The sequence below is a fragment of the Elephas maximus genome, chromosome 25, assembly GCF_024166365.1.
Source record: "Elephas maximus indicus isolate mEleMax1 chromosome 25, mEleMax1 primary haplotype, whole genome shotgun sequence".
NCBI lineage: Eukaryota > Metazoa > Chordata > Mammalia > Proboscidea > Elephantidae > Elephas > Elephas maximus.
The window spans coordinates 17,512,658-17,538,177 of record NC_064843.1 but is presented as its reverse complement, the minus strand read 5'-3'; the positions used below and the strand labels follow the sequence as shown (position 1 = coordinate 17,538,177).

At 42.4% G+C, this 25,520-nt stretch overlaps 1 protein-coding gene across 4 annotated transcripts in view; it reads right to left on the bottom strand.

Annotated features, from left to right (window-relative positions):
• Positions 1-25,520, bottom strand: part of ZFP64 (ZFP64 zinc finger protein) — an 89,034-nt gene that overhangs the window by 39,210 nt on the left and 24,304 nt on the right. For 2 of the 4 annotated variants that reach the window (XM_049869188.1, XM_049869189.1), the window contains exons 4-6: positions 24,809-24,871; positions 20,137-20,388; positions 10,332-11,955 (exon numbers count right to left, since the gene is read on the bottom strand). In XM_049869188.1, coding sequence (XP_049725145.1) covers positions 10,664-11,955; positions 20,137-20,388; positions 24,809-24,871 — 1,607 coding nt within the window. In that variant the 3' untranslated portion in view covers positions 10,332-10,663. Of the gene's footprint in view, positions 1-10,331; positions 11,956-20,136; positions 20,389-24,808; positions 24,872-25,520 lie in introns of those variants that run through there. The other 2 variants (XM_049869191.1, XM_049869192.1) reach the window with 2 other exon arrangements.

Genomic DNA, 25,520 nt, shown 5'->3' with positions numbered 1-25,520 from the left:
GCTGAAAGTAGCAAGAACATTCACCCTATAGTGTCTTTTCCTAACGGCTGTAACACCCAATTCTATCCACAAAATTCCTGAGTAACTCTTCGGGAAAGTGGATACTAGACGAGTAAAGCCCAGGAAAAATGACTATCATCATTGCCTAAGAATCACAAAATCAGCATTAAAAAGTTAACCAGCTTCTAAATTCTTGAAATTTTATAGTCAGCATTTTGAAAAAGAGGCTTGTTAAAGGAAGACTATTCCAAAGTGCTATTTTACTTATACTTTTTTTGTCCAAAAAATCTTGACTGTCCTAAGAAACTGTGTTTTAAAAGATACCTTTGCATGTTATAAATAAAGCCGGTAAATGTGATATATATATATATATAGATTGATGGGTTTCCAGAGAGCGAAGGAGTGCCGATATTCTGGAAGAAACCTCAGAGCTTTTCTCTGGTTTACTCTTGATTTTTTGAGAGTTGGAGGAAGGCAAGTAGTTAAATGCTTAGGCAAGTGCTTGGCAGACAAAGGTGCCCAGTAATTGTTAGCTCATGAAGAGAACAGAGTAGCCTCTTGGCTGGGCTCCTCCAACTCTCCTACTCCTCTAAGAGACACATGTACTACCTCCTTGCCATGCCCAACCATTCTGCTGTTGGCCACTGGGCTAGAATCAACTGCTTTGTCATTGTGTTCTATGCAAAGATAGAGAATGCTTCCCCCTCTTTACTAGAGTTCCACCATCCATGGTGATTAACATTTGAGTGTTGGCTCTAGGTTTAAACCTCTTAGGGCTAACAGCTCTTACCATCTCCAAGCCCCTGGTTCTTTCTCTTGGTATTGCCCATGTTGCCTAGATCAGAAAAATCACTTGATTTAAAATACAGATTCCCAGGCTGCACCCCAGATGCATGGCACCAGAATTCTAGAACTGGGCTCTGGCCATTGGTATTTTTAAACAAATTTTCCAGTGAACCTTACACCAGGCAAGTTGGGAAATACATCTTTCTCTGCAAAATGTGGATAATACCTTCCTTATGGCCTGCTGGGAAGATTAAATGATGTAATTATATATAGCATTTAGTACTGTACTGGCATATAAATAAATGCTGGCTTTTAAAAATTATTACTGCCATTTATATTTGGATCAACAATCAACATCCATGACAGCAGCAGTCAAGAAAGCTAATGATGTATTGCATTGGGCAAATTGGCTAGAAATGACCTTCTGAAAGTTTTAAAAAGCAAAGATGTCGCTTTGATGACTAAGGCGTGGTCTTTTCAATCGCCTCATATGCATGTGACAGTTGGAATACAGAAGAGGAATCAATGTGTTCCAACTTTGGTGTTGGCGAAGAATACTGAATATACCGGGGACCGAAAAAAGAACAAACAAGTCAGTCTTAGGAGAAATCTAACCGGAATGTTCTGTAGAAGTGAGGATGGTGAGACTTTGACTCACTTACTTTGGGCATGTCATCAAGAAACACCAATTGCTAGAAAATGACATCATATTTGGTAAAGTAGAGGGTCAGTGAAAATAAGGGAAATCCTCAGTGAGATGGATTGACATAATAGTCCTAACAATGGACTCAAACATACCAGTGATCATGAAGATGGTACAGGACTGGGCGATGTTTTTTGTTCTGTTATGTGTAAGGTCACCAGGAGTCCGAGCCGACTTGATGGCAACTAATAACAATGCCATTTATATAATAAATATTCATAATGTACCTATTATGTGCCAGAAACCCTGGTGGTGTAGCAGCTAAGTGCTATGTGCTGCTAACCAAAGGGATAGCAGTTCGAATCCACCAGGCACTCCTTGGAAACTCTATGGGGCAGTCCTACTCTGTCGTGTAGGGTTGCTATGAGTCGGAATTGACTCAGTGGCAATGGGTTTGGGTTTTTGTTTTTTATTATGTGCCAGGTACTATGCTACGTACTGGGCTATAATGGTGGAAAAGACACACTGTTCCTACCCTCATGGAGCATGCTCACTGCAGGTGGGAACAATGCGTATTAAGCAAATAGTTACACAGATAAGTCTTTAATTACAATTGTGAAAACTGCCGATGAAACTAAGGTCCCCTCTGAGAAGCCTCGGAAGAAAGGCCTGGCAATCTGCTTCTGAAAGGTCACAGCCATGAAAACCCTGTGGTGTGCAGTTCTGCTCTGACACACATGGAGTCACTATGAGTCTGAATCCACTTGACATCAACTGGTCAGCTGGATAGCTGGTTGGATAAAAGCATTTACTTAACCGAAGCTTAGGAAGAAATTTAATGGGATTTCAGAGGGGTAGGAGGAAGGAGAAAAGAAATTTCTAGACAGAATAGAGAAAGCATGGAAAGAGGCTATCAGTGCATTGCAGACACGGAGAGGAGGTCTGTTTGCTTCTATTTAACGTCCTTCCTTTGTACTAGGCATTGGTCTAAGTCCGGCCTTCTCAGCCTGGCACTACTGATGAACCTGGGCAGATCTAAATTCTGCGGTTCTTTCCTCTCCAGGATACCTAGGATGCCATACACATCTCAAACACGAGATTGCTTATTTCGCCACTTGTAGCAACATGCTGTTTCTAAACTTTCTTTGTAACAATACTTTCATTTGATCTTCAAAGTAATTAGGAATTACAATCACTCCAAAGCAATTGTGGAAATTGCAACTAGGAACAGAAATCAGTTAGTCATTAAGATAAATCAGGACACTCATGTTCATTTTTAAAAGCATTTCCATTAAAATGAAAATCTGAATTAAAAGACAATGTGCTTTTGTATTCCCTCCTAAGAATACACGGAGCCCTGCTATTGTAATAGTTAAGCACTAGGTTGCTAACTGAAAGGTTGGCAGTTCGAACCCACCCAACGGCTCCGAGGAAGAAAGATGTGGAGATACGCTTACATAAAGATTGTTGTTATGTGTCACTGAGTCGATTCTAACTCATAGTGACCCTATGTAACAAAGTAGAACTGCCCCACAGCATTTCCCAGGCTGAAATCTTTATGGGAGAAGATCGCCAAGTCTTTTCCCGGGGCCACTGGGTGAATTCAAACCACTGACCTTTGGGTTAGCAGCAGAGGGCTTAACCATTGTGCCACGAGGACTCCTGACCTGTAAAGATAACAGCCTAGGAAACCCAGTAGGCAGTTCTACTCTGTCACATGGAGTTGCTATGGGTCAAAATCGACTTCAGGGCACCTAACAACAACAACCACCACCTAAGAATACAGTCAAAGACTCTTCTTTTCACCTCCCTCCCCACAAGAATCTGTGATCTCAAGTTTGAGAAAGTCTGATCTAAACCAATCCTCAGGTGATCTTCTGTGATGTTTTCAGAAAGGGAAGTATCAAGGGCCACACACTGCCCTGTGGCTTTTCAGGAATTTATGGGCCATTTGCAGTGGTTAAGCATTGGGCTGCCAACCAAAAGGTTGGCAGTTTGAAGCTACCAGCCACTCCTTGGAAACCCTATGGGGCAGTTCTACCCTGTCCCATAGGGTCGCTATGTGTCAGAATCCACTCAGCGGCAATGGATATGTTTTTTTGGTCCCACAATAGGATGCAGGGTGACTCTCACCCCACGGGAAGGGGTTTGTTTGTTTAATCAGATGCTGCCAATTATCATTATCATCCCCCCTAAAGGCGATCTAATATTTAAATAGAATATTCCAATATAAAAAGTTGCCATAAAATGCAAATCCAACCTAAACACCCTTGGGTGCCTCACCTTCTGGGATGTGTTTATATGTGCATGTTACCTCCTAACATCAGGGGTCAGGGCAGAGTCTAGAGCAAGGGGGCTCTAACAAAATCTTCAAAAGACTTTTTAGGGGGAAGGGCTGGATAAAAGGACAGTTTATTTGCAAGAATAGATATTGAAGAATTTCTAGGAGAATTTTGGGAAGGAAGAGCTAGAAAGAGGCTGTGTAAGTCTAAAATATGTTAGGGTTTAGCTTGTTGTGTCTCTCTGAGTCAAGACCCACTCATAGCGATCCCATACCTTAATGCTAATATAATCAGAACATGCGACATTGGCAAACTAGAAAAGATAAAAAGATCAGTGGGATAGATACGAGGTTCCAGAAACAGAGACCAGTCTGTATGGGAACCTCACCTATACTAAAGGTGAAATTAGAATCTCAGTGCTGAGGAAAAAGAAATTTTACTTAACAAATGGCCCTGGCATTAGGGTTTAGCCAAAGCCCTACCTCATACATATATAAATTCTGGCTGTATTGCGAAGTTAACTAAAAAAACAAAACACACGCACACACAAAAACAAGCAATCCAATAAACAATAAAAATATTGGAAGTTGGAATCCTTCTAATCTCAAAGAAAGAAGGCAATTTCTTAAGAAAGAAAATACCAGAGTCACAAATGAAGCAAAAGAATAATCTGACAATATAAAAACAGTTATTTTTGGATGGGAACGGCACCATAACAAAAGTCAAAAGACAAACTACAGAGCGGAGAAAACTCAGCAATACGTGACAGATGCGGGTTAGTACCCCCAATGGCCCAATAGCCCAACGAGAAAAATGAGGTAGTATGAGTCGGAAGTTTATAGGAAAGTGCGAGGGATCAACACATTCATGCAGTGATGTCACAGAAATGCGGACCAAAACGCCAGGTGGGGCTCCTTTGCCATGAGACTGGAAGAACTGGATGGTTCCCAGCTACCATTACCGAACATTTGGATCAAAGATTCTATAGAAGAATCCTGATCAAAAAGGGGAAAATGCAGAACAGAATTTCAAATTCTCATAGAATCCACACTTTCTGGATCCATGGAGGCTGGATAAACCCCCCAAACTATGGCCCTAAGATAATCTTTAAACTTTAAACCAAAAATATCCCCTGAAGTCTTCTTAAACCAGACAATAGTTTTGCCTAACTAGTAAAGAATGTCTGCCTTGAGCACTGTGTTCTTTTAAGATTTATCTGGGATCAAACTGACAACAGCAACTTGAAAGATTAGATAGGAAACTTAGGGGGAAGTGAGTTTATGTTAACGGAGGAGGAACAACTCAGAAAAGGAGGGTGAGAGTGTTTGCACAACTCGAAGAATGTAATCAATGTCACTGAATTGTACATGTAGAGACTTGAATTCATATGTTTTTGCTGTGTATAGTCTCAACAACGATAACAACAACAACAAAATAAAATAAATTATAAAAGCAAAACGAAATCACCAGCTGGGGAAATGCATGAAGACCAGATAACCATGTTCACGCACTCATCGGATGGATAACATCCAGGAAGGGTGATGGCTGGGGCTCATACCACAGATGAGACTACCATTTTGAAAAAGTAATCTGATGGTACCCATGCAAGTACAAACTATGCAACCTTGCTGAAACTCATTTTTGGGACACTAACCTAAAAAAAAGCCCAAAAAACCCTTAAGGTAAGGAACTATGTAGGATGTTTACTGTCGAGGTTTTTAATGGCAGAAAATCTCCAAATCTCTAAATGTCAAAGAATAGGGAGATCATTGAATAAAGAATGGTATGGGTCATACTACTGAATATTATACCGCTCTTAAAAAAAGTCGGGGATATTTGTATTGATCCACAGGGATGTCAGTAAAGGGAATAATAAAAGCAAATTTAACAATCTATGGAAACCCTCACGGCGTGGTGGTTAAATGCTATGGCTGCTAAAACCAAAAGGCTGGCCGTTTGAATCCACCAGGTGCTCCTTGAAAACTCTATGGGGCAGTTCTACTCTCTCCTATAGGGTCACTATGAGTCGGAATTGACTTGATGGTAATGGGTTTTGAGTTTTTAACAATTTCTGTACATACTGTTTAGTGCCATTGGTTACATTTTCCACAATGTGTCAGCATTCTCATTACTTCCATTCTGGTTGCTCTGTTTCCAATAATCTAGCTTTCCTGCCCCCTCCCCCCCTGACCTTCTCATTTTTGCTTTAGGGCAAATATTGACTGTTTGGTCTCATACAGATGACTACTTAAAAGAAGCACAGTACTCATGGGTGATATTATTTTGAGCCAATCTGTTATTTAGCTGAAAGATAACCTCCAAGTGTGGCTTCAGTTCCAAGTTTAAGGGTATCTCAGGGCACTAGTTTGGGGGTTCTTCTAGTCTCTACCAGTCCAGTAGGTCTGTTCTTTTTTAGAACTTTGAGTTTTGTTCTACATTCTTCTCCCATTCTGTCTGATACCATCTATTGTGTTCTTTGTTAGAATGGTTGTTAGAGGTAGCCAAGCACCATCTAGTTCTTTTGGTCTCAGGATAGATGAGGCCATAGTTCATGTGAGCTGTCAGTCCTATAGACTGGTTTGTTCTTTGAGTCTTTGGTTTCCTTCTTTCTCTTTTTCTCCAGATAAGTACAGACCAATAGTTGTATCTTAGCGGCTGCTCCCAAGCTCTTCAGACCCCGGATGCTACTTGCCAAACTAGGATGTAGGACAATATCTTTATGAACTATGTTATTCCAATTGATGGAGTTAGGACTTCATGGATTTTGAAAAGGAAAGGAATGCTGAAGAAGAAAAAAATAATGAGGAAGAGGAAGGAGAGAAGTTGTCAAAAAAAAAATCGATAGTGAAAGGATTAGCTGGAGTTTTTTCTAAATTAAATCAGGGGCTTCAGCTTCGTGAAAACATAGACCCAAACACTGAGTGCTTTGCTAAAGTCAATAGACAGATTCGGGAAGCAATGAGATGTTACTGTGAAATAGATGAAATAAATAAATAAAAGGACCATACAGACAACTCTCACTAATTTTCTGAGTAAAAATGTCATCCCCATTCCTAGGAATAATCCAGATGATCTAGAACCTTCCACAAGTGCAGTTATTACCACAACTGACAACAAGCCAAGGTCATCCAACTCTCCTTCATCGTTGGAGTAAATTTTTATGATTTTTGGAATTTTTTTTATGTATGTATGTATTAAATTATATCTGGAAGTTTACGTGTAATGTTTCCAACCCCCAAAGACACAAAAAGATCAAATTTATAAAGATACTAATAAAAGGCAATAATGATGAAAACTAAAATAAATAAGGTATTTGACTTATGTCAGAACGGACTTATGACAGAGTCGTCAGAATGCAACCCCGTCATAAGTCGGGGACTACCTGTATATAAAAAGAAAATGGTATGACCAATTCAACCCAAACTTTATAATTAGAGTAGAAAATATACATATATAAGCATCGAAAAGAAGATCAGAAGAAAGTCTATCAAAATGGCTATGATTTTTATGTCTGGGTGGTAAGATTATTAGTGATTTTAATTCTTTCTTAATATAAATAGTCCCTGACTTACAACGGGCTTCTGTTATGACATAAGTGGAATACCTCACTTTTTTTTTTTCATTATTATTGCCTTTCATTATCAGTATCTTTTTAAATCCAATCTTTATTTGCTTTGGGAGTTGGAAACATTACATTTAAATTTACAGATATGATGACATCATCAAATTATGCACTCCAACATTGTATGTAGTACATGTTACTAATGATAAGATATACAAAAAAACATGGACGCGTGTAAGTGCAGTTCCTCGTAACTCGAATACGTTGTAAATCTGGGACTACCTATAATATGGTTTCCTGAACTTTTTATCTTGAACACATATTACAATTATAATTAGGAAAAAAATCACTTAAAAGTAGAAAAAAGGGGGACTCTTGGGAAAAAGAAAGATGTAGAAAACATTATTCACGATGACAGAAGTTTCCCAGCTAAAATTCAAGAGCCAAATAGTTTTTCTAAAGAACTGCAAGCAATATTTCCAAAGTGATGAAATGATTAAAATATGAATTTAGTATGCTCAAAGCTTTTTCTATTTCTCATCAAAACTGTAGCTGATAATTCATTAGTACTCTTGTTGATATGAAAATAAAGAAATTCTGGCAAAGAAAACACAGGGAGTTATCAGAATTGTGTTAAAATATTAAGTATCAAAGAACGAAGAGAGCGATCCAGCTCTAACTCCACTGCTATTTCCTAGGGGACGCTGATTTTCCACTACTAACACAAACTGTCGAGGTTTCCAAATCAACGTTTTGTATTCCCTAGTTAGTTACTGGAGTCCCTGGGGGGTGTAAACGGTTAAAGTGCTCGGCTGCTAACAGAATGGTTGGAGGTTCGAGCACGCCCAGAGGCACCTCGGAAGGCCTGGCAATCTAGTCCTGAAAAATCAGCCCCTGAAAACCCCACGGAGCACAGTTCTACTCTCTCACAAACGGAGTCACCATGAGTCGGAGCTGACTTGATGAAATGGTTTAGTTTATTAGCAAACAAAAAAATGGTGTGTGGCGGGGGAGAGGAAGTGTATTTTCATGCAAAAATGCCACTATCTATATGAAAATTTTGACTAAATTTATGTGCATAGCAAAGAATAAAAGTGGCAACAACGCTGGTAAAAATGTATCTAAATTACTGGTTTCAGTGGAGTAGATATGGACTCTTGGTGATCCCACGTGTCAGCAGAACTGTGCTCCAGAGGGTTTTCAATGGCTGATTTTCAGAAGTAGATCACTAGCCCGCCTTTTGCTTTGCAGCTGAGCGCACTAACCATTCGCACCACCCAGGGACTCCAAAAGGGGAAAAGTGTATCAAAGCCTTCTCATAACATTTTAAATATGCTTCTCTTAAAAGTGCACCCTCTCCTCACCAGCCCTTGCTCACACTCTGTAAGAGCATGTTTCATTCATTCAGTATCTATTAACTGCCCACCATGAGCAGAAGATCACTCTAGAGGCCGGGAAATCAGAGATGAAAGAGCTATCACAATCTTAAGGAAAGAATGTCGTTGGACGTCAATATGGGTTAATGCCAGCTTGCTCTCTGGCGCCACCTACTGGCCAAACAGCATTTCAAGCCAAAACAATAAAATTTGCATTTCCCTGTCCTTAATACGGAAACCCTGGTGGTGTAGTGGTTAAGAGCTACAGCTGCTAATCAAAAGGCTGGCGGTTCAAATCCACCGGGCACTCCTTGGAAACCCTATGGGGCGGTTTTACTCTGTCCTATAGGGTAGCTATGAGTCGGAATCGACTCGATGGCAACGGGCTTTCTCCTTAATATGGTCCTTCAAAGTGAGGACTAAGGTACGCCTGACCTATGCCATGGTATTTTCAAGTGCCTCATCTGCGGACAATAAATAAGGCAGGCTGAAAAGGACTTGATGCATTTGGATTGTGGTGTTGGCCAAGAATACTGAATGTACCATGGACTGCCAGAAGAATGAACAAAGCTCTTCTGCAAGAAGTACAGCCAGAACGTTCCTTAGAAGCCAGTGTGGTGAGAGACTTCATCTCACTTACTTTGGACATGTTACGAGGAGGGACTGGTCCGTAAAGAAGGACATTGTGGTTGGTATAATAGAGGATCAGGAAGAAGAGGAAGACCCTCACCAAGATGGACTGACACAGTGGCTGCAACGATGGGCTCAAGTATAACAACTGTGAGGACAGCACAGGACGGGGCAGTGTTTTGTTCTGTTGTGCATGGGGTCACGATGAGCCGGAACTAACTCGAGGGCACCTAACAACAATAAAGTCTCTGCTTTGGAGAAACCTAGGTGCTTTTACAGTGCCGTTCATCTGGACCCTGTGTCTGCTGCACGAATATCAATACCTATGAAGTGGCACCCTAGAAAGTTCTGTCCTAAATATTAGTAGACGCTTACGTCACCTGTGCATATAAACAAATGGCAGGATTAGTCAGTCTGGGGTTTCAAAATGCAAAGACAGCTGAATCACTTTAGGTTCCACACATATTTGACTGAAGGAGGTAAAATGCATGTTTAATATTTATGCTGTGTTGTTGTCAGGAGCTGTCAAGTCCATTCCAACTCATAGCGACCTCACGTGACAGAGTAAACTGCCCATAGGGTTTCTCAGTCTGAAATCTTTATGGGGGTCTGTCTCCTGCAAAGGTGCTGGGTGGGTTCAAACCACCAACCTTTTGGTTAGTAGCCAAGTTCTTAACTGTTGTACCACCAGGGCTCCTTGATATTTATGAGAGGGAACTAAAAACCTTTCTTTGCTTCTTCTGGTTCACTTTAACTATGATGATCTCCACCCTCAAATCATGCCTTGACTCTGAAGACTTATTAACATTCAGAATATTTTAATCATGTATCAATTTATTAGTAAACCATTTCTTTTTTGCTTATTAGCACTAAGCATTTTTTTTGGGGGGGGCTCAAGAATTCATGTAACATTATATAAAAAACAGTCCATCATGTCAACAGATCTGTAGCCACGTACTAAACTAAAAAATGAAAACCCCAAACTCTGTGGGATATTTCAAAATGGGGGCTTAAGAAGCTAGGAAGTACCATCTACTACATAGATTTAATGAGATAAAAAAAAACCTTTATTAGAGTTGGGAAATTGATTGGAAACAAACGAATGTATTCATGACTACTCACTGCATTTAATTTCTTTCCTTCCCCTTAACAGAAGCATCTAGGTGGCATTTGAGATTCTACAACAGTTATAACATGGTGATTCAGAGGTGGTCTCAAAGTTATTACAGTGTTAAAAATCACGGTAAACCATATAAAATTACAATTTGTTTCTCCCAGGGGGTCCACAACATTCCTTAAAAACATTTAGAGCAAACCTCTTACAGAATTCTAGTTAGGATTTCTTTGCTTTGCTTTGTTTCCATTCCTTTTTCTTTCCCAAGTACTAGTCTGGTATGGAATCTGCTGGACAGAGCAAAGCGGGGTGGGCACCGCCTTGAATGATGGAGTAAGTCTGCTTGGGGATCTCCTGCTGGGAAGAGGAAGAGAATATGGGGGGCGCCGTGGTAGCCACGGCTATGCTCTGCCCACGGTCGCTCACCACTGTCACTTCAGCTGTCCCCTCCTGGATCAAAGCGTTAAGGCCTTCAAAGTCCGTGCAAGTAATGCCCGAGCTGGTAATGAAAGTCTGGTTGCTGGAACCTTCTGGGGGGCCGCCGGGGGCGGCGGGGATCAATGTCTGGTGCAGTGCGGCTCCCTCTGCCTGGTCGTGGGTAGTCAGCAGGACAGCCGGCTGGGCCATCGCCCCCGCCTCGCTCGGACACCCCGAGGCCTGAGGAGGGGCGATCAGACTGACCTGGCGCAGGATCTGCAGCCGGCTGTTCCCCGGCAGGTCCTCTGCGCTCTGTGCCACCAAGGCAGGGGGCACAATGTTCACGGCGGCGGCCGCGGCAGCGGCGGCCTGGACGACGGTGTTGGTCTGGGGCACCTGATGCCCAACGATGATTTTGACTCTCCCGTCGCTGAACTGGGGCACCTGGTTGGGTTGGAGGGGCACTTGGAGATGCCCCACGGCCAGGGGAGCGGCGGGCTGCTTGCTGGGGCCAATCTGGAACTGCAGCACGGTCACGTCCGAGCTCTTATTCTCACTGTACTCACTGTGCTGCCTCTTGTGGCTGCGGAGCGAGTCCTCCCGCATGAAGGAGGCGTCGCATATGTCACAGTGAAAAGTCTTCTTGGCATCCAGCTTGGCCACCTGCCGGCTGCTCTGTCTGGTCGTGTCCTTTCTCTCCAAGGCCTCGGTCTTGACCATGTCCCCATGGAACTTCTTCACATGCTTGCTCAGGTTGCTGGGCTGCTTGGTGTCGAAGCTGCAGTAGCTGCACTTGAAGGGGCGGTCGGTGCGGTGGATGCGCTCGTGGATCCGCAGGGCGGCCTTGCTGGAGCAGGAGTAGCTGCACTCGGAACACTTCTCGGGGTGCTCGGACTGGTGCACCCGGCTGTGCTTCCGGAGCGTGGCCTTGCTGTCGCCCAGGAAGTCGCAGTGCGGACACTTGAAGTTATTCCCACTGTGCTTGATGCGGACGTGCGACTTGAGGTTTCCCTTCATGGTGCAGCGGACATTGCAGAATTCGCACTTGAAAGGCTTCTCCCCCGAGTGCACACGCATGTGCCTTTTCAAGTCCGAGCTGATTTTGAACTTGGCGCTACAGAGCCAGCACTGGAAGGGGGCATCCCCTGTCAACACAAGGTGAGTTTCGATAAGAACAGGCAGGCAACAACCACAGCGGATCCCCCCGAAGCACACACCAGACAATCGCTTATACCAAGGCAGGCAGGTGGAGGCCTTCTAAGTGCAGCCCCTGGGAGAAGGAAAAAACAACAGGTGGGGGGGGCTTCTCTTTCCCCAAACTAAACCAGTACCATGTGCTTTGGCGACACCACCAAAGGTACAAAACCCAGAAGACAAAAACCGGAGATTGAGAAGAGCTATGTTATTGTCCCAAATAAGCTAAGATTTGCAAACATACTTCGTATGTTTGTAGAGAACAATCCAGCTACTGTTCGGAGAGTTAGGGTGCTCACTCAACTAGTGAGTGATTCGTGCTCTGTAACTGTGTCATCCATCGATTGCCATGGAGCTACACGTTGTCACAGAGTCAAGGACACATTTTCAAATCACACTGCTCCGTGCTGCCCTCCACAGCGTATTTGTTTTTAAAATGATTGAAACACCCAACTCATACTTCCTGCAGATCTTCATTAATAAAGACATATTTATTGCACAACAGTTATTTATCCCACACGGCCAGCTGCTCTTTACTTGTGAAGTTATAAACCCCAGCTGCATTTAGGAAAAAAAAAAAAATTCTGATCCACTCAAAGTTGAGGAGGGAAAGTGAAACTGCAAAATGTCTGAGTGGACAAGAGATTCCAAGCTTATTTTCTCAACGATTGCCAAGTCTAAACGATCTCGGGCATTGATAGTTGAAGTAAATTGGTGACCCCACCCATTCTAAAATTGTTTAAGCCAGTCAAATGACAGCAGCTGACATTCTTCAGTGGCGTCTTGGATGGCAGGAGCTACCTATGCTAAGCAGATCATGAGAACGTCCTCACCTGATGCTCACGACGTCCCATTGAGGTAGATGCCGTTACTCCTATTATTATTAACTAATGTACGAATGAGAGGGAGGCCCAGAAATATTATAAAACTTGTTCATGATCACCCATAAGGTATGGCAGGCAGACCTTGGATTCCAGTCCAGGCTTCAGTCCAAAGCCAGTCTTCTTAATTGCTAAGTACGTTATCTGTATATGCAACCAACGTTTGCTGTCCTAGGCAAGGAGCTCAAAAGAGCGAGGATTGTGTTCTAGCTGTTTGGGATAGGGCCTGCAACATCAGCATACGCTGCTTAATAAATGCAATTAAAGATGGCAGGGAATATTTAACAAGCTCCTATAAATTGAGAACCCTGGTGATGCAGTGGTTAAGAGCTCAACTGCTAACCAAGCGGTCAACAGTTTGAATCCACCAACTGCTCCCTGGAAACCCTATGGAGCAGTTCTATGCTGTCCTATAGGGTCACTGTGAGTTGGGATCGCCTTGATGGCAACGGGTTTCGTTTTTTGGTTTTATAAGTTTAGAAACCTACACCTAAACAATGCTTTGCTTGACCAAGTACCACAAAGATCATGGATATTAAATGCTAGAACAGGAACCGAGAAGCTACAGCCCTTCACCTGTGTTAGCAAATAAAGTTTTATTGGAACACAGGCACACTCATTTGTTCATGTATTGTATATGGCTTTTGTGCCAAGATGGCAGAGCTGAGGCGCTGTGGCAGAGACTACCTGGCCCACAAAGCCTAGGATGTTTACTATCTGACCCTTTACAGAAAAAATGTGCTGAGCCCTGCTCTGGAGTGTTTTTCTTAATCTTTTTCATGCAATTTAGTGACTACTACAGGCCTTTTCTCAGAATAATGCTATAGATGCATAAAAGGAACAAAAATAAACATCAAAGGGAATATCAAAGAAATCAATTATCTTGAAATAGTTATCAAAATATTGAAAGAAAAAAACTGTGATATGACCACGCATGTCCTTCATTAATGCATTAAATAACAAGCTATAGCGGCGGGTCCATGATTTCTAAGTAGAACAGGATATAAAAGAGATTTTGATCTATTGGAAACAACTGTGATGTTTTATGAAAATATCTGATTTCAACTTGTGGCAAGGTCACATGCACTGTTATCAGATTTCTTGCCTATTTTCATAATTGTAGGACATGACAAATTTCAGTAGAGGTTAGTGGAAGGAATGAAAATGTCATTTTTTTTTCCCATCCAAGTTATGGACCTTCTGAGCTCTGTTCAGGAACCCTTGAGGGGAGGTGTCTATAGGCCCAGATTAAGAATTCCTGCTTCTGCTGGAGAAATGGATACGAAAAGAGAGAGTAGAGGGAGGGAGCTGGCTGTAACAGTAGGGGGAGAGTAATTGGGAGTAAGTAGCAAAGTGTGTGTAAGTTTTTGTGTGAGAGACTAACTTAGTTTGTAAACTTTCACTTAAAGCACAATAAAAATTATATTAAAAAAAAAAAAGAACTCCTGCTTCTGAATGTTCTGTTAGGTTATTCAGTGACATCCCTGCCCAGCTTACAGGATGGGCTTTATACTTCTTTAGCAACCAACAGAGATGAACCCCAGAAAAGCCAGATAACCCAATCTCACAGCTGAGTTGCAGAATTTAACACTTCTTGACATGAAAGCAAAGGGTTTAAATCCCTTCTTTTCTTTTCTTTAACACAGCTTTATTCCTTAAATTAGGCACCCTGGTCAATAAACAGATCTATGGACTATACACTTGCTGAAGCAAACAACTATGCCTGTTCCTGTCCATGACCTGCTCCCCACAGTATCTGGTACATAGCACAGATTCAGTGTTTGTTGAATGACTTAGTGTAAGCGACTAATATATGTAAGCTGAAAGATCAATCGAGTTGAGGTTGCAACGAAGACAAATGACAATGCAGTTGATCAAATCTATGGGAGAATAAAAACAAAACCCTATTAACTTAAAATTTTACAAGTGCCACAGATTTATTTAAAGGAAAAGGTGTATTCCATAGACAGAGTGCATACATGACACACAGAGAAATTTTTAGAAAACACACCTTTTCTGGACCAATTGAAAGGTGCTATAGAGCCGCTGTAAGTCGGAATTGACCTGACGGCAGCAGGTTTTTTTTTTAATAAATGGCAAGTTTATCCTTATAAGTCAAAATGATTCTCAACTACTTTCATAAATAAATCCTTCAGCTCCTCCAACTGAGGCTGGGGAAGATTTCCAAAGACAATCACTTGGGCATAATTATGCCAATATCTTAACTTGCTGTAGTGGATTAAGAAAATGGCCCTACAAGAGATATGAATAGACACTTCACTAAAGAAGACATTCAGGTAGCTAATAGGTATATGAGGAAATGTTCACGATCATTAGCCATTAGAGAAATGCAGATCAAAACTATAATGAGATTTCATCTCACTCCAACAAGGCTGGCATTAATCCAAAAAACACAAAATAATAAATTCTGGAGAGGCTGCGGAGAGATTGGAACACTTCTACACTGCTGGTGGGAATGTCAAATGGTACAACCACTTTGGAAATCCATTTGGCGCTTCCTTAAAAAGCTAGAAATAGAACTACCATACGACCCAGCAATCCCACTCCTTGGAATATATCCTGGAGAAATAAGAGCCTTTACACGAACGGATATATGCACAGCCATGTTTATTGCAGCACTGTTTACAATAGCAAAAAGATGGAAGGAACCAAGATGCCCATCAATGGATGAATGGATAAATAAATTATGGTATATTCACACAATGGAATACTACGCATCAATAAAGAACAGTGAGGAATCTGTGAAACATTGGAGAAACCTGGAAGGCATTATGCTGAGTGAAATTAGTCAGTTGCAAAAGGCCAAATATTGTATAAGGCCACTATTATAAGAACTTGAGAAACTGTTTAAACTGAGAAGAAAACATTCTTTTGTGGTTACGAGAGGGGGAAGAGAGGGAGGATGGGAGAGGAGTATTCACTAATTAGATAGTAGATAAGAACTACTTTAAGTGAAGGGAAAGACAGCACACAATACAGGGGAAGTCAGCACAATTGGACTAAGCCAAAAGCAAAGAAGTTTCCTGAATAAACTGAATGCTTTGAAGGCCAGCACAGCAGGGGCAGGGGTCTGGGGACCATGGTTTCAGGGGACATCTAAGTCAATTGGCAAAATAAAATCTATCAAGAAAACATTCTGCATCCCACTTTGAAGTGTGGTGTCTGGGGTCTTAAACGCTAGCAAGCAGCCATCTAAGATGCATCAATTGGTCTCAACCCACCTGGATCAAAGGAGAATGAAGAACACCAAAGACACAAGGTGATTACGAGCCCAAGAGACAGAAAAGGCCACACTAAGCAGTGACTACAACATCCTGAGACCAGAAGAACTAGATGGTGCCTGGCTACAACCGATGACTGCCCTGCCAGGGAACACAATAGAGCCTCTGAGGGAGCAGGAGAGCAGTGGGATGCAGACCCCTAATTCTCGTAAGACCAGACTTAATGGTCTGACTGAGACTAGAAGGACCCCGGTGGTCATGGCCCCCAGACCTTCTGTTGGCCCAGGACAGGAATCATTCCCGAAGCCAACTCTTCAGACAGGGATTGGACTGGACAGTGGTTTGGAGAGGGATGCTGGTGAGAAGTGAACTTCTTGGATCAGGTGGACACTTGAGACTATGTTGGCATCTCCTGCCTAGACAGGAGATGAGAGGGTGGAGGAGGTTAGAAGCTGGCGAAAAGGACACGAAAAGAGGGAGCGGAGGGTGAGAGCGGGCTGTCTCATTAGGTGTATATGGGTTTTTGTGTGAGAGACTGACTGGATTTGTCACACAATAAAAATTATTAAAAAAAAAAAAAAGAAAATGGGCCTAAATCTCTTCCCCCTGACCCCAACCTGACCCTCACCTGTATCCATGGCCTCTGCTGTGTAGTTCTGCATGCTCTCCCCACAGGGACAGGTAGACCTACCACAACCCCTGACACTAGGATCAACCACGTCATTTGATTTGGCCAATGGCTGTTAAACGACTTGAAATAGGCCTTGTGTGCTGGGGCTTGCTTGCTTGTACCTCCACCATTGCCATGAGAAGGTCAAGCCTGGCCGAGCCCACTGGTCCCAGAAGGAGGCTAAGAAATATGCGGAGCAGAACTAGACCGCCCCAGCCAAGGCCAGTGGACAGCCAGCCCACAGCCAGGAGACCCCCAGACATGTAAGTGAGCCCACCCCTGATCAGCAGACCTGCCCAGCCAATTCCCAGCTGACCCAGAAAACATGAACAAAAAAGGCTTATTGTTTGCTGTATGTCACTGAGTGTAGTGACCTAGTGCTGCAGTAATAGAGGTACTACAAGTGGATGGCTTTAACAAAGAGAAATTTATTTTTTCATAGTAAAGTAGGCTCAAAGTCCAAATTCAGGGCATCAGCTCCAGGGGAAGGCTTTCTCTCTCTGTCGGCTTTCTCATCAATGTTCCCCCAGACTAGGAGCTTCTCCATGCAGGATGCACTCTGCTCCTGGCACTGCTTTCTTGGTGGTATGAGGTCCCCATCTCTCTGCTCGCTTCTTTCTTTTATATCTCAAGAGATTGCCTCAAGACACAATCAAATTTTGTAGACGGAGTCCTGCCTCACTAATACAACTGCCGCCCATCCTCCCGCATTAACATCAGAGGCAAGATTTACAACATATAGCAAAATCACACAATACTGGGAATCATGGCCCAGTCAAATTGATAAACACATTTTGAGGGGGGGACATCATTCAATCCAGGACACTGAGGTTTTGTGTGTGGGTTTTTTTTTTTTTTTTTTGGTTTCACTGCATTGTTTTGATGATAACTGATACAGATGTTGGCACCTAGAAACAGGGTGCTGTCATACAGAAACATCCCTGAATGGCTCAAATAGTTAAGCGTTCAGCTGCTAACCAAAAGATTGGCAATTTGAGTGCACCCAGAGACATCCTGGATATTTACTGGTGACCTACTTCTGAAAACTCAGACACTGAAAACCCTCTGGGGCACAGTTCTACTCTGACACACATGGGGTCGCAGTGAGTCGGGATCGACTCAATGGCAACTGTTGTCTTCGGGATTGGGTAGCAGATAGAGACTAGAAAAACGGCAAGTCATACTATTTAATGACAAAACATTTGGTAAAACTGTCACCGGCAGTAACTTAAGAAGATAGAAAATGCACCTAATGAACTTTTGGGCTTCAGGAAAGAGATTCATTCCAGTGTCTTACAAGCTGCATATGGTACGGTCCTACAAGAAGGAGACAAGTCAAAAAAGAACTGGCCGTTTTCTAAGCAGAATTTAGAGGGAATGTAGAAAGTCCGTGACTTGCTGGGCTGGCAAAGTTTCTCATCTCTAGCCTTGCCAGCCAGAAAAAGATTTTTACAGTAAGATAAAGCCTGGAGACAAAGATTATATCCAGGGAACGGATTTTAGTGACGCTTTGTTAAACCCTCTAAAAGAATTAAGTTGGTGCCGAATTGGCTCTCTCAGTAGTACAAAAGGATTTCCAGAAATCTCAAGGAATGGAGCCCACAGAAGCATGATATGACGACAGGGCCCATAACTGAGTTTAGAGAGGGAGGCAAGTCTTCAAAAGAATTAGGGGTGTGGCTTTTGGCACATGGATACACAGGAAACTCACAAAGTTTTTAAGACAGCACCACTGACAAAACTTTTGTCAGCCTAGACTAAAACAAAATGTAAAAAGCTTTCCATAGGCAGGAAACAGGCTGAGAGTTTCTCAAAGCACATAGCTAAGGAAGATGATGGGAAGGATGTTCCAGGAGGCAAGAGTCAAGAGCCAGGGAGCAATCGAGAAACACTCCCTGTCCCCAGAAGGGTTTCAGAAACGCTATGGACTGCTAAGTGCTTCTCAATCTCTCCCTTTTGAATGTCAGGATTATCACCATTATCCTGGCTCTGTTTCACCATTGCATGATGGCTGTGTTAGGGCAGATAACTTATCTTTTTACTTCAAAGGCCTTTAGATCAAGAGGAGCCATATCCTAACCTGACAAAGATCCCAGGATACTGTTCTTTAATGATCCTATGATTGGATAAGACTTGTAGCAGTTTTGGGAGGGGGTGAGCGCATTTTGCACATGGGAGAGATGTAAATGATGGTGGGTAGGAAGGTAGGTGTGGTCCTTTGTAAACATGGCCACAATTCTTTACTCTTCTTTATATCCCTAACCTTTGCCATGTAACCTTGTGGTGACGACCCACGGTGGGTAAGCTAAACCCCACCAGGTCCACCCATGCAACATGTTTTAGCCAATGGGATGTTTTCATACTTAATGCAGGCAGAGGCCTGAAATGGGCTTATGCGCTGGGGCTTGCCCCTCTGCCATCACTGTGAGACCAACTAGCCTGGGCTAGTCCACTGGTCCCAGTAGAAGGAGGAAAACTCTGTAGAGCAGATCTTGATTACCCCAGCCAAGTTCAGCAGACATCCAGCCCACCCCACACATATGATTAAGCCCATCCAAGATCAACACATTTGTCTAGCCAACTCCAGCTGACCTCATTATGGCATGTGGGCCATAAATGCTTATTATCATATGCCACTGAGGTTTTGTGGCTGTCGTTACACAGTGTCACTGTGTCAATAGCTAACCTATACACTCACCAGAAGGAAAATCTGTGTAACTTGTTGAGTTACTGACTCTGCTGCCTTTTCTATGTATTTTTCAACCAAGCTTTCCCATGCTGAACTAAGCAGAGTATACTTGATAAAGTGAAATGCTTAGTTCACACGTTACGTAGAAAGTGGTTAAAGATGCATTGTTTATGTCTTGATTTCACATAGCGTACTTCCTCAATTACATAATTTACTAGTGAACAAGTTAAAAACTTATATAGAGCTATGTAAACACACATATATACTTATAAATTTGACTTCCCTCCCCGTCTTTTATTCAAAAGGAGCCCTCGTGACGCAGTGGTTAAGAGCTCGGCTGCTAACCAAAATGCTGGCTGTCTGAATCCTCCAGCTGCTCCTTGGAAAACCTATGGGGTAGTTCTACTCTGTCCTATAGGGTTGCTATGAGTTGGAATCGACTCCATGGCAACAAGTTTGGTTTGGTATTTTCCTCAAAAAGGCTCTTCTGGACAGATGAAAGGCGAGACTGCAAACGCTGGGATGACTACACATTCCCAATTCATTTAGTTACATCGTGACTAAATTCGTCCAGGTGCTTTAAAGATGCGCTCATGATTTAAGCAATAGGAAGTTAGGAGCATCAGGAGAGAACAACCTGAGGGACTTACCCGTGTGGGATCGGAGGTGGACGGTGAGCTGGCTGGAGTTGCGGCTGGCGTAGGGGCAGATCTGGCACTTGAAGGGCCGCTCGTCGGAGTGTATCCGCAGGTGCTTGTTAAGGCTGCTGCTGTCGGCTGCGGCGTAGTCACACGTCTTGCACTTGTAGGGCTTGACGCCGGTGTGGCACCGCATGTGGGTCTTCAGTTTATCCTTCCGGCTGAAGCACTTGCCACAGACTTCACACTTATGGGGTTTGTCTCCTTCAAACATATACACGGATGCATCAGGAAGCCAGGTTTAAAAAGAAAAAAGCTTACTTCCCACCCCTCTTATGAAAAAAGGAATACAGTCGCCCCAGAATATTTAGAAAACTCAAAGCTGGATAACTGGCAATCAGCTAACATCTTGGGAGAGGGGAATTTCCTCCTCCTGTTTTGCTGATGGAGCCCTGGTGATGCAGTGGTTAAGAGCTACAGCTGCTGACCAAAAGGTTGGTAGTTCAAATCCATCAGCTGCTCCTTGGAAGCCCTATGGGGCAGCTCTACTCTGTCCTTTAGGGTCACTATGAGTTGGAATCGACTCAACAGCAACGGACTTGGGTTTTTCTTTTTAATTTTGCTTATTGGTATTTTCTGTTTTTCCTACAGTAAATGTGAATTTTTTTGTTATTCAAGACTAGAAAGCAACTAAAAGAACATGTTAAGGTACAGCTAAGTAAGAACTGCTCATTGTCCCTTGTATCCATTCTCCCCTTCTTCCTCTTCACAATAGAGCCCCGCTCTAAAAACTTAGACTCTCTAAGTTTTAGCAGATCTCATGGCTGACCAAAGGAGCCCTGGTGGCACCAACTGTTAGCGCTTGGCTGCTAACAGAGAGGTTGGCAGTTTGAATCCACCCACCAGCTTTGCAGGAGAAAGACCTGGTGTAAACATTACAGCCAAGAAAACCCTATGGGGTGGTTCTACTCTGTCACATGGAGTCACTGTGAGTCAGAATCAACCAGCCAGCACCCAAGAACAATGGCTGACCAGTTGTAGATCCCATTTCCCAGCCTCCCTTGCAGCTTAGTGTCAATCTGTGACTGAGTTCTTGCCAATGAATGGCAAAGAAAGTAAGGTATGTCACTTTGGTAAAAGGAAATTGCCTGTCCTTCACTTTTTCTCTTTTCCTCTTCTTGCTAACTGAGCCAGGCGAGGGTAGGACACCTGCAGGCGATGGAGTAATATAATCTAAGGTAACGTAAGGCACGGCAACAAAACGCAACTCAGCATCTTGTAAATGAGATAGAAGGAACTTAAGGCCCTGCATGATCTCGTAGGCAGAGCTGCCTGCCTGCCTAGACTACCTGCTTAACAATGGGCAGTTATGTGAGAGAGAAATACACCTCTACCTTGTTTAAGCCCCATAAGCTTCCTTGTTATAGCAGCTCAATGTTACCTCATTAATACATATACCAACTTGCCACCCACAAACTGCTAATTCTCTCCTGTATATTTTTCCAGTCTTCTTTGCACGTGTGTGTACGTGTGTGGTTTTTTGGTACAAAAAGAACCTCTTGTCCCACCCAATTTCAACACCTGCTTTTTGAAAGGCATTGTACCTTTGAATCATGTTATTTAATCTTCTCAACAGCTGGGACTACACCCAGGATGGTCTTGCCCTCTTAGCTACAATGCCACCCTGCCTCTCCAGTGACTACTTTTCTTGCATGTGAAACCATTTCAATCATTTTTTTCACATCCTTAAACATCCACAACGCGACACCATTTCACCGTAGGTATGTGTCGTCAATTAAGGAACCAATTCCCTACTTGGCCGCTGAAAAGAAGGAAGCAGATGTGGAAAAAACTAAACCAAGCCCATTGCTGTCGAGTGGATTCCGACTCATAGCGACCCTACAGGACAGATTAGAACTGCCTCATAAGGTTTCCAAGGCTGTAGTCTTTACAGATGCAGGCTGCCACCTCTTTCTCTTGTGGAACAGCTGGTGGGTTCAAACTGCTGACATTTTGATTAGCAGCTGAGTGCTTTAACCACTGCACCACCAGAGCTCCTTAAAACCAAAACCAAACCCATTGTCATCAAATCAATTCCAACTCATAGCAACCCCAAAGGACAGAGCAGAAGTGCCCTGTAGTGTTTCCAGGGTGCAGCTGGTGGATTCGAACTGCCAACCACTTGGTTAGCAGCCAAACTCTTAACCGCTGGGCCACCGGGGCTCCTGATGTGGAAAGACATCCAACACTAAATGGAAAAAAGCAAGTTGCAGTGATAGCGTATATTGTTGTTGTGTGCCACTGAGCTGATTCTGACTATCAGCAACCCTATAGAGCTGCCCCTTAGGGTTTTTTAGGCTGTAATCTTTACAGGAGCAGGTCGCCAGGTCTTTTCTCCCACAGAGCGGCTGGTGGGTTCAAACCACTGACCTGCTGGTTGGCAGCTGAGTACTTGACTACTGTGCCACCAAGGATCCTTGATAGTGTATACAGTACTAACTTAACAAAGGAGGAAAAGAAAATAAATTGTGTGTGTTTTTAGGCCCAGTATAGGTATGTAAAAATTTTGGCATGATACATACTAGACCATCAAGGCTGGTAACTTCTGGGGCATGGGATTAGAAGGAGGTGGGTTGCGGGTCAGGATTTTCACTTTTTTACTTCACATCTCAAGGGCAGCAAATCCATATTCTGGCCGAAGCCTTGATAGTTAAGTGCTAAAATCAGTTGTCAGCCAAAGCTGATCGCTTTCATCACAGAGTGAACATCTGGAATTTAAAACTATCTCTAAAAGTTTATTTAAAATAATTTGATTATTAAAACTTTTAGCGGCCAAATTTTAAAATTCAGGAACAATTAATTTCTCAGCACCGTCAGCTGCTAAGTAGCTCTTGGTGTTGCCATACTGTGTATCTGTGTGATGGTGGTGGAGCTGGGTTGTTTTCAGCTGGTTCTACCAATAAAGAGCCCTGCTGTTGTTACACGGTTATGAAGCACATCTTCCTCCTTGAAAGTAACTAAGGAAAGGAAGGACACCATCTTAGCAACTCTCCAGCGTGAAGACAACAGAGACCCTGCAGTTACGTGGAAACGATCCCAGATTGGAAACACAGGATTGGCTAACCGTGTGAAGAAGAGGATTTCTGAATGTCTGCGGAAACAGACTTAAGGTCATTACCCTCCTTTATATTTATACAATGCTTTTTCAATCATTATTAATAATTAGAGTGCTTTACTCTTTCAGTGATAAATATGGTATCATGGACTGACGGAACTTTGACAAATGAAACTGAAAGGCGAGTTTCATTCCTCGTTATATTGAAAATGCTTACCAGTATTTGAAACTTAATGTTTGGGTAAGTATAATAATTCCAAGTGATCTGATGCTGTGAGGCTGATTAGATATGATAGTGACCCCGATGCAATAAGGCAATATTGGTCATGGCCAAGGGACAGAAGAAATAACCGTTAGCCATTTCATTTTCCAAAGGCTGAGGCTGAACGGCAGCCTTTGGGCAGTTTATGAAGCCAAAGCCAAATCTCAATGTGGTCCTGCCCTGTATGCATTTATACTCTTTGAATTCAGACGGCACTGGGTTTTTAATACTTTGCTAAAAGTAGCCTAAAAGCAAATTCTTCTCCATGTAGGAAGTCTGGGAAGCGTACAAATAATATATTAAAGAAAATTAAAATCATGAGACATGATCACTTTTTTCTTTTTCCACGTATTCATCTTTTTCTTTCCTTTTTATTTTATTGTGGTAAAAATTTGCCATTTCAACATTTTTTTTTTACATGTACAATTCAGTGACATTATGTTCATCACGCCATACAATCACCACCACTACCCGTTTCCAGTTTTTTCCATCACCCTTAACAGAAACTCAGAGCCCCTTAAGCAACGATTCACCATCTCCTCCCGCTTTCCGCCTTTTTAAATAAGGTAGTCCCCCTGACTTGCGATGTATTCGAGTTATGACAAACCCCACTTAGGACCACCTTTTTTTTTTTTTTTTTGGTACATATTATCATTAGTAATATGTACCACATACAATGTTGCAGCATGTAATTTGAGAATGACATTATCATTCTCAGATGTTCACTCGAGATGTTCAATGTTATGGTTTATAAAGACACTGATAATAAAAACAGTAATAACGAAAACTAAAAAAAAAAAACAAAATGAAGTATTCGACTTACGTCAGAACAGACTTATGACAAAGTTGTTGGAATGGAACCGCATCATAAGTTGGGGACTACCTCTATTACATTCTCCACGATTGTCAAAATAACACAAGCTCACTGTATCCAATGATAGAGCAAAAATTACTTTCTTCCCCCTTATTTTTCTCTTTGCCAATTTTACACAAACTCATACACACACAGGTACATTTATTTTTACAGGAATATCTCCACAAAATGAGAATATGTGCATTCACATTGCAATTAATTTTGCCAGATTAGTTTTCAAAACGTCTATAGTAAGCTCACATTCCCACTAGCAAAGTTTTCTCACATCCTCTCTGGCACTGGATTTTATTGCTTTAAACATTTTCTGCCAAAAAAAATGTGTAAAAATGAGCCTCTTATTTTTAGTTAATTTTTATTTGAGCCAATGAGGTTTTGCATCCCAGCTCCTAGCACAAAGCAGGTGTTCAACCCGCATGTGGTAAGTGTTACTTACCCGTGTGAATTTTTAAATGCCGCTCCATGTCCTTCATGCCATAGGCCGTCTTGAATTGGCAACCTAAAATAAAATCCAGGAAAGATCAATTACAAAAGGATACATATAATCTTTTTTTTTTTTTTTTCCAGTTGTTGTTGTTAACATACACACAAAACATACACCAATTCAGCCGTTTCTACAGGTACAATTCAGTGACATTGGTTACATTCTTTGAGTTGTGCAACCATTCTCACACTCATTTTCTGAGTTGTTCCTCCCCCATTAACATAAACTCACCGCCCCCTAAGGTTCCTATTTAATCTTTCAAGTTGCTGTTGTCAATTTGATCCCATATAGAAATTATGGAAAGAGCACAATGCTTAAGGCATACATATTTTACAAGTTAAGCTAAACTACTGTTTAGTTTTAAGAAGGCTTCAGGGGATATTTTTGGTTTAAAGTTTAAAGATTATCTCAGGGCAATTGTTTCAGGGGCTCATGGATACGTACAATCTTTAGAGTAAAGAAACCTGGCAGAAACCACCGTAGCCAAATGATCGAAATTAACGTCACAGAACTTGGACAAACAGGTAACAGGTGCCTCCTGATATAATGCACCAAGAAGGATATCACATCGCTTCCGAGGTTTCTGCTAAGATTGCATTAAGTAGATCTAATCAGACAAGCCAAACTGCGGGCATATGCTACAAAATAACTGGTCTGTACTCTA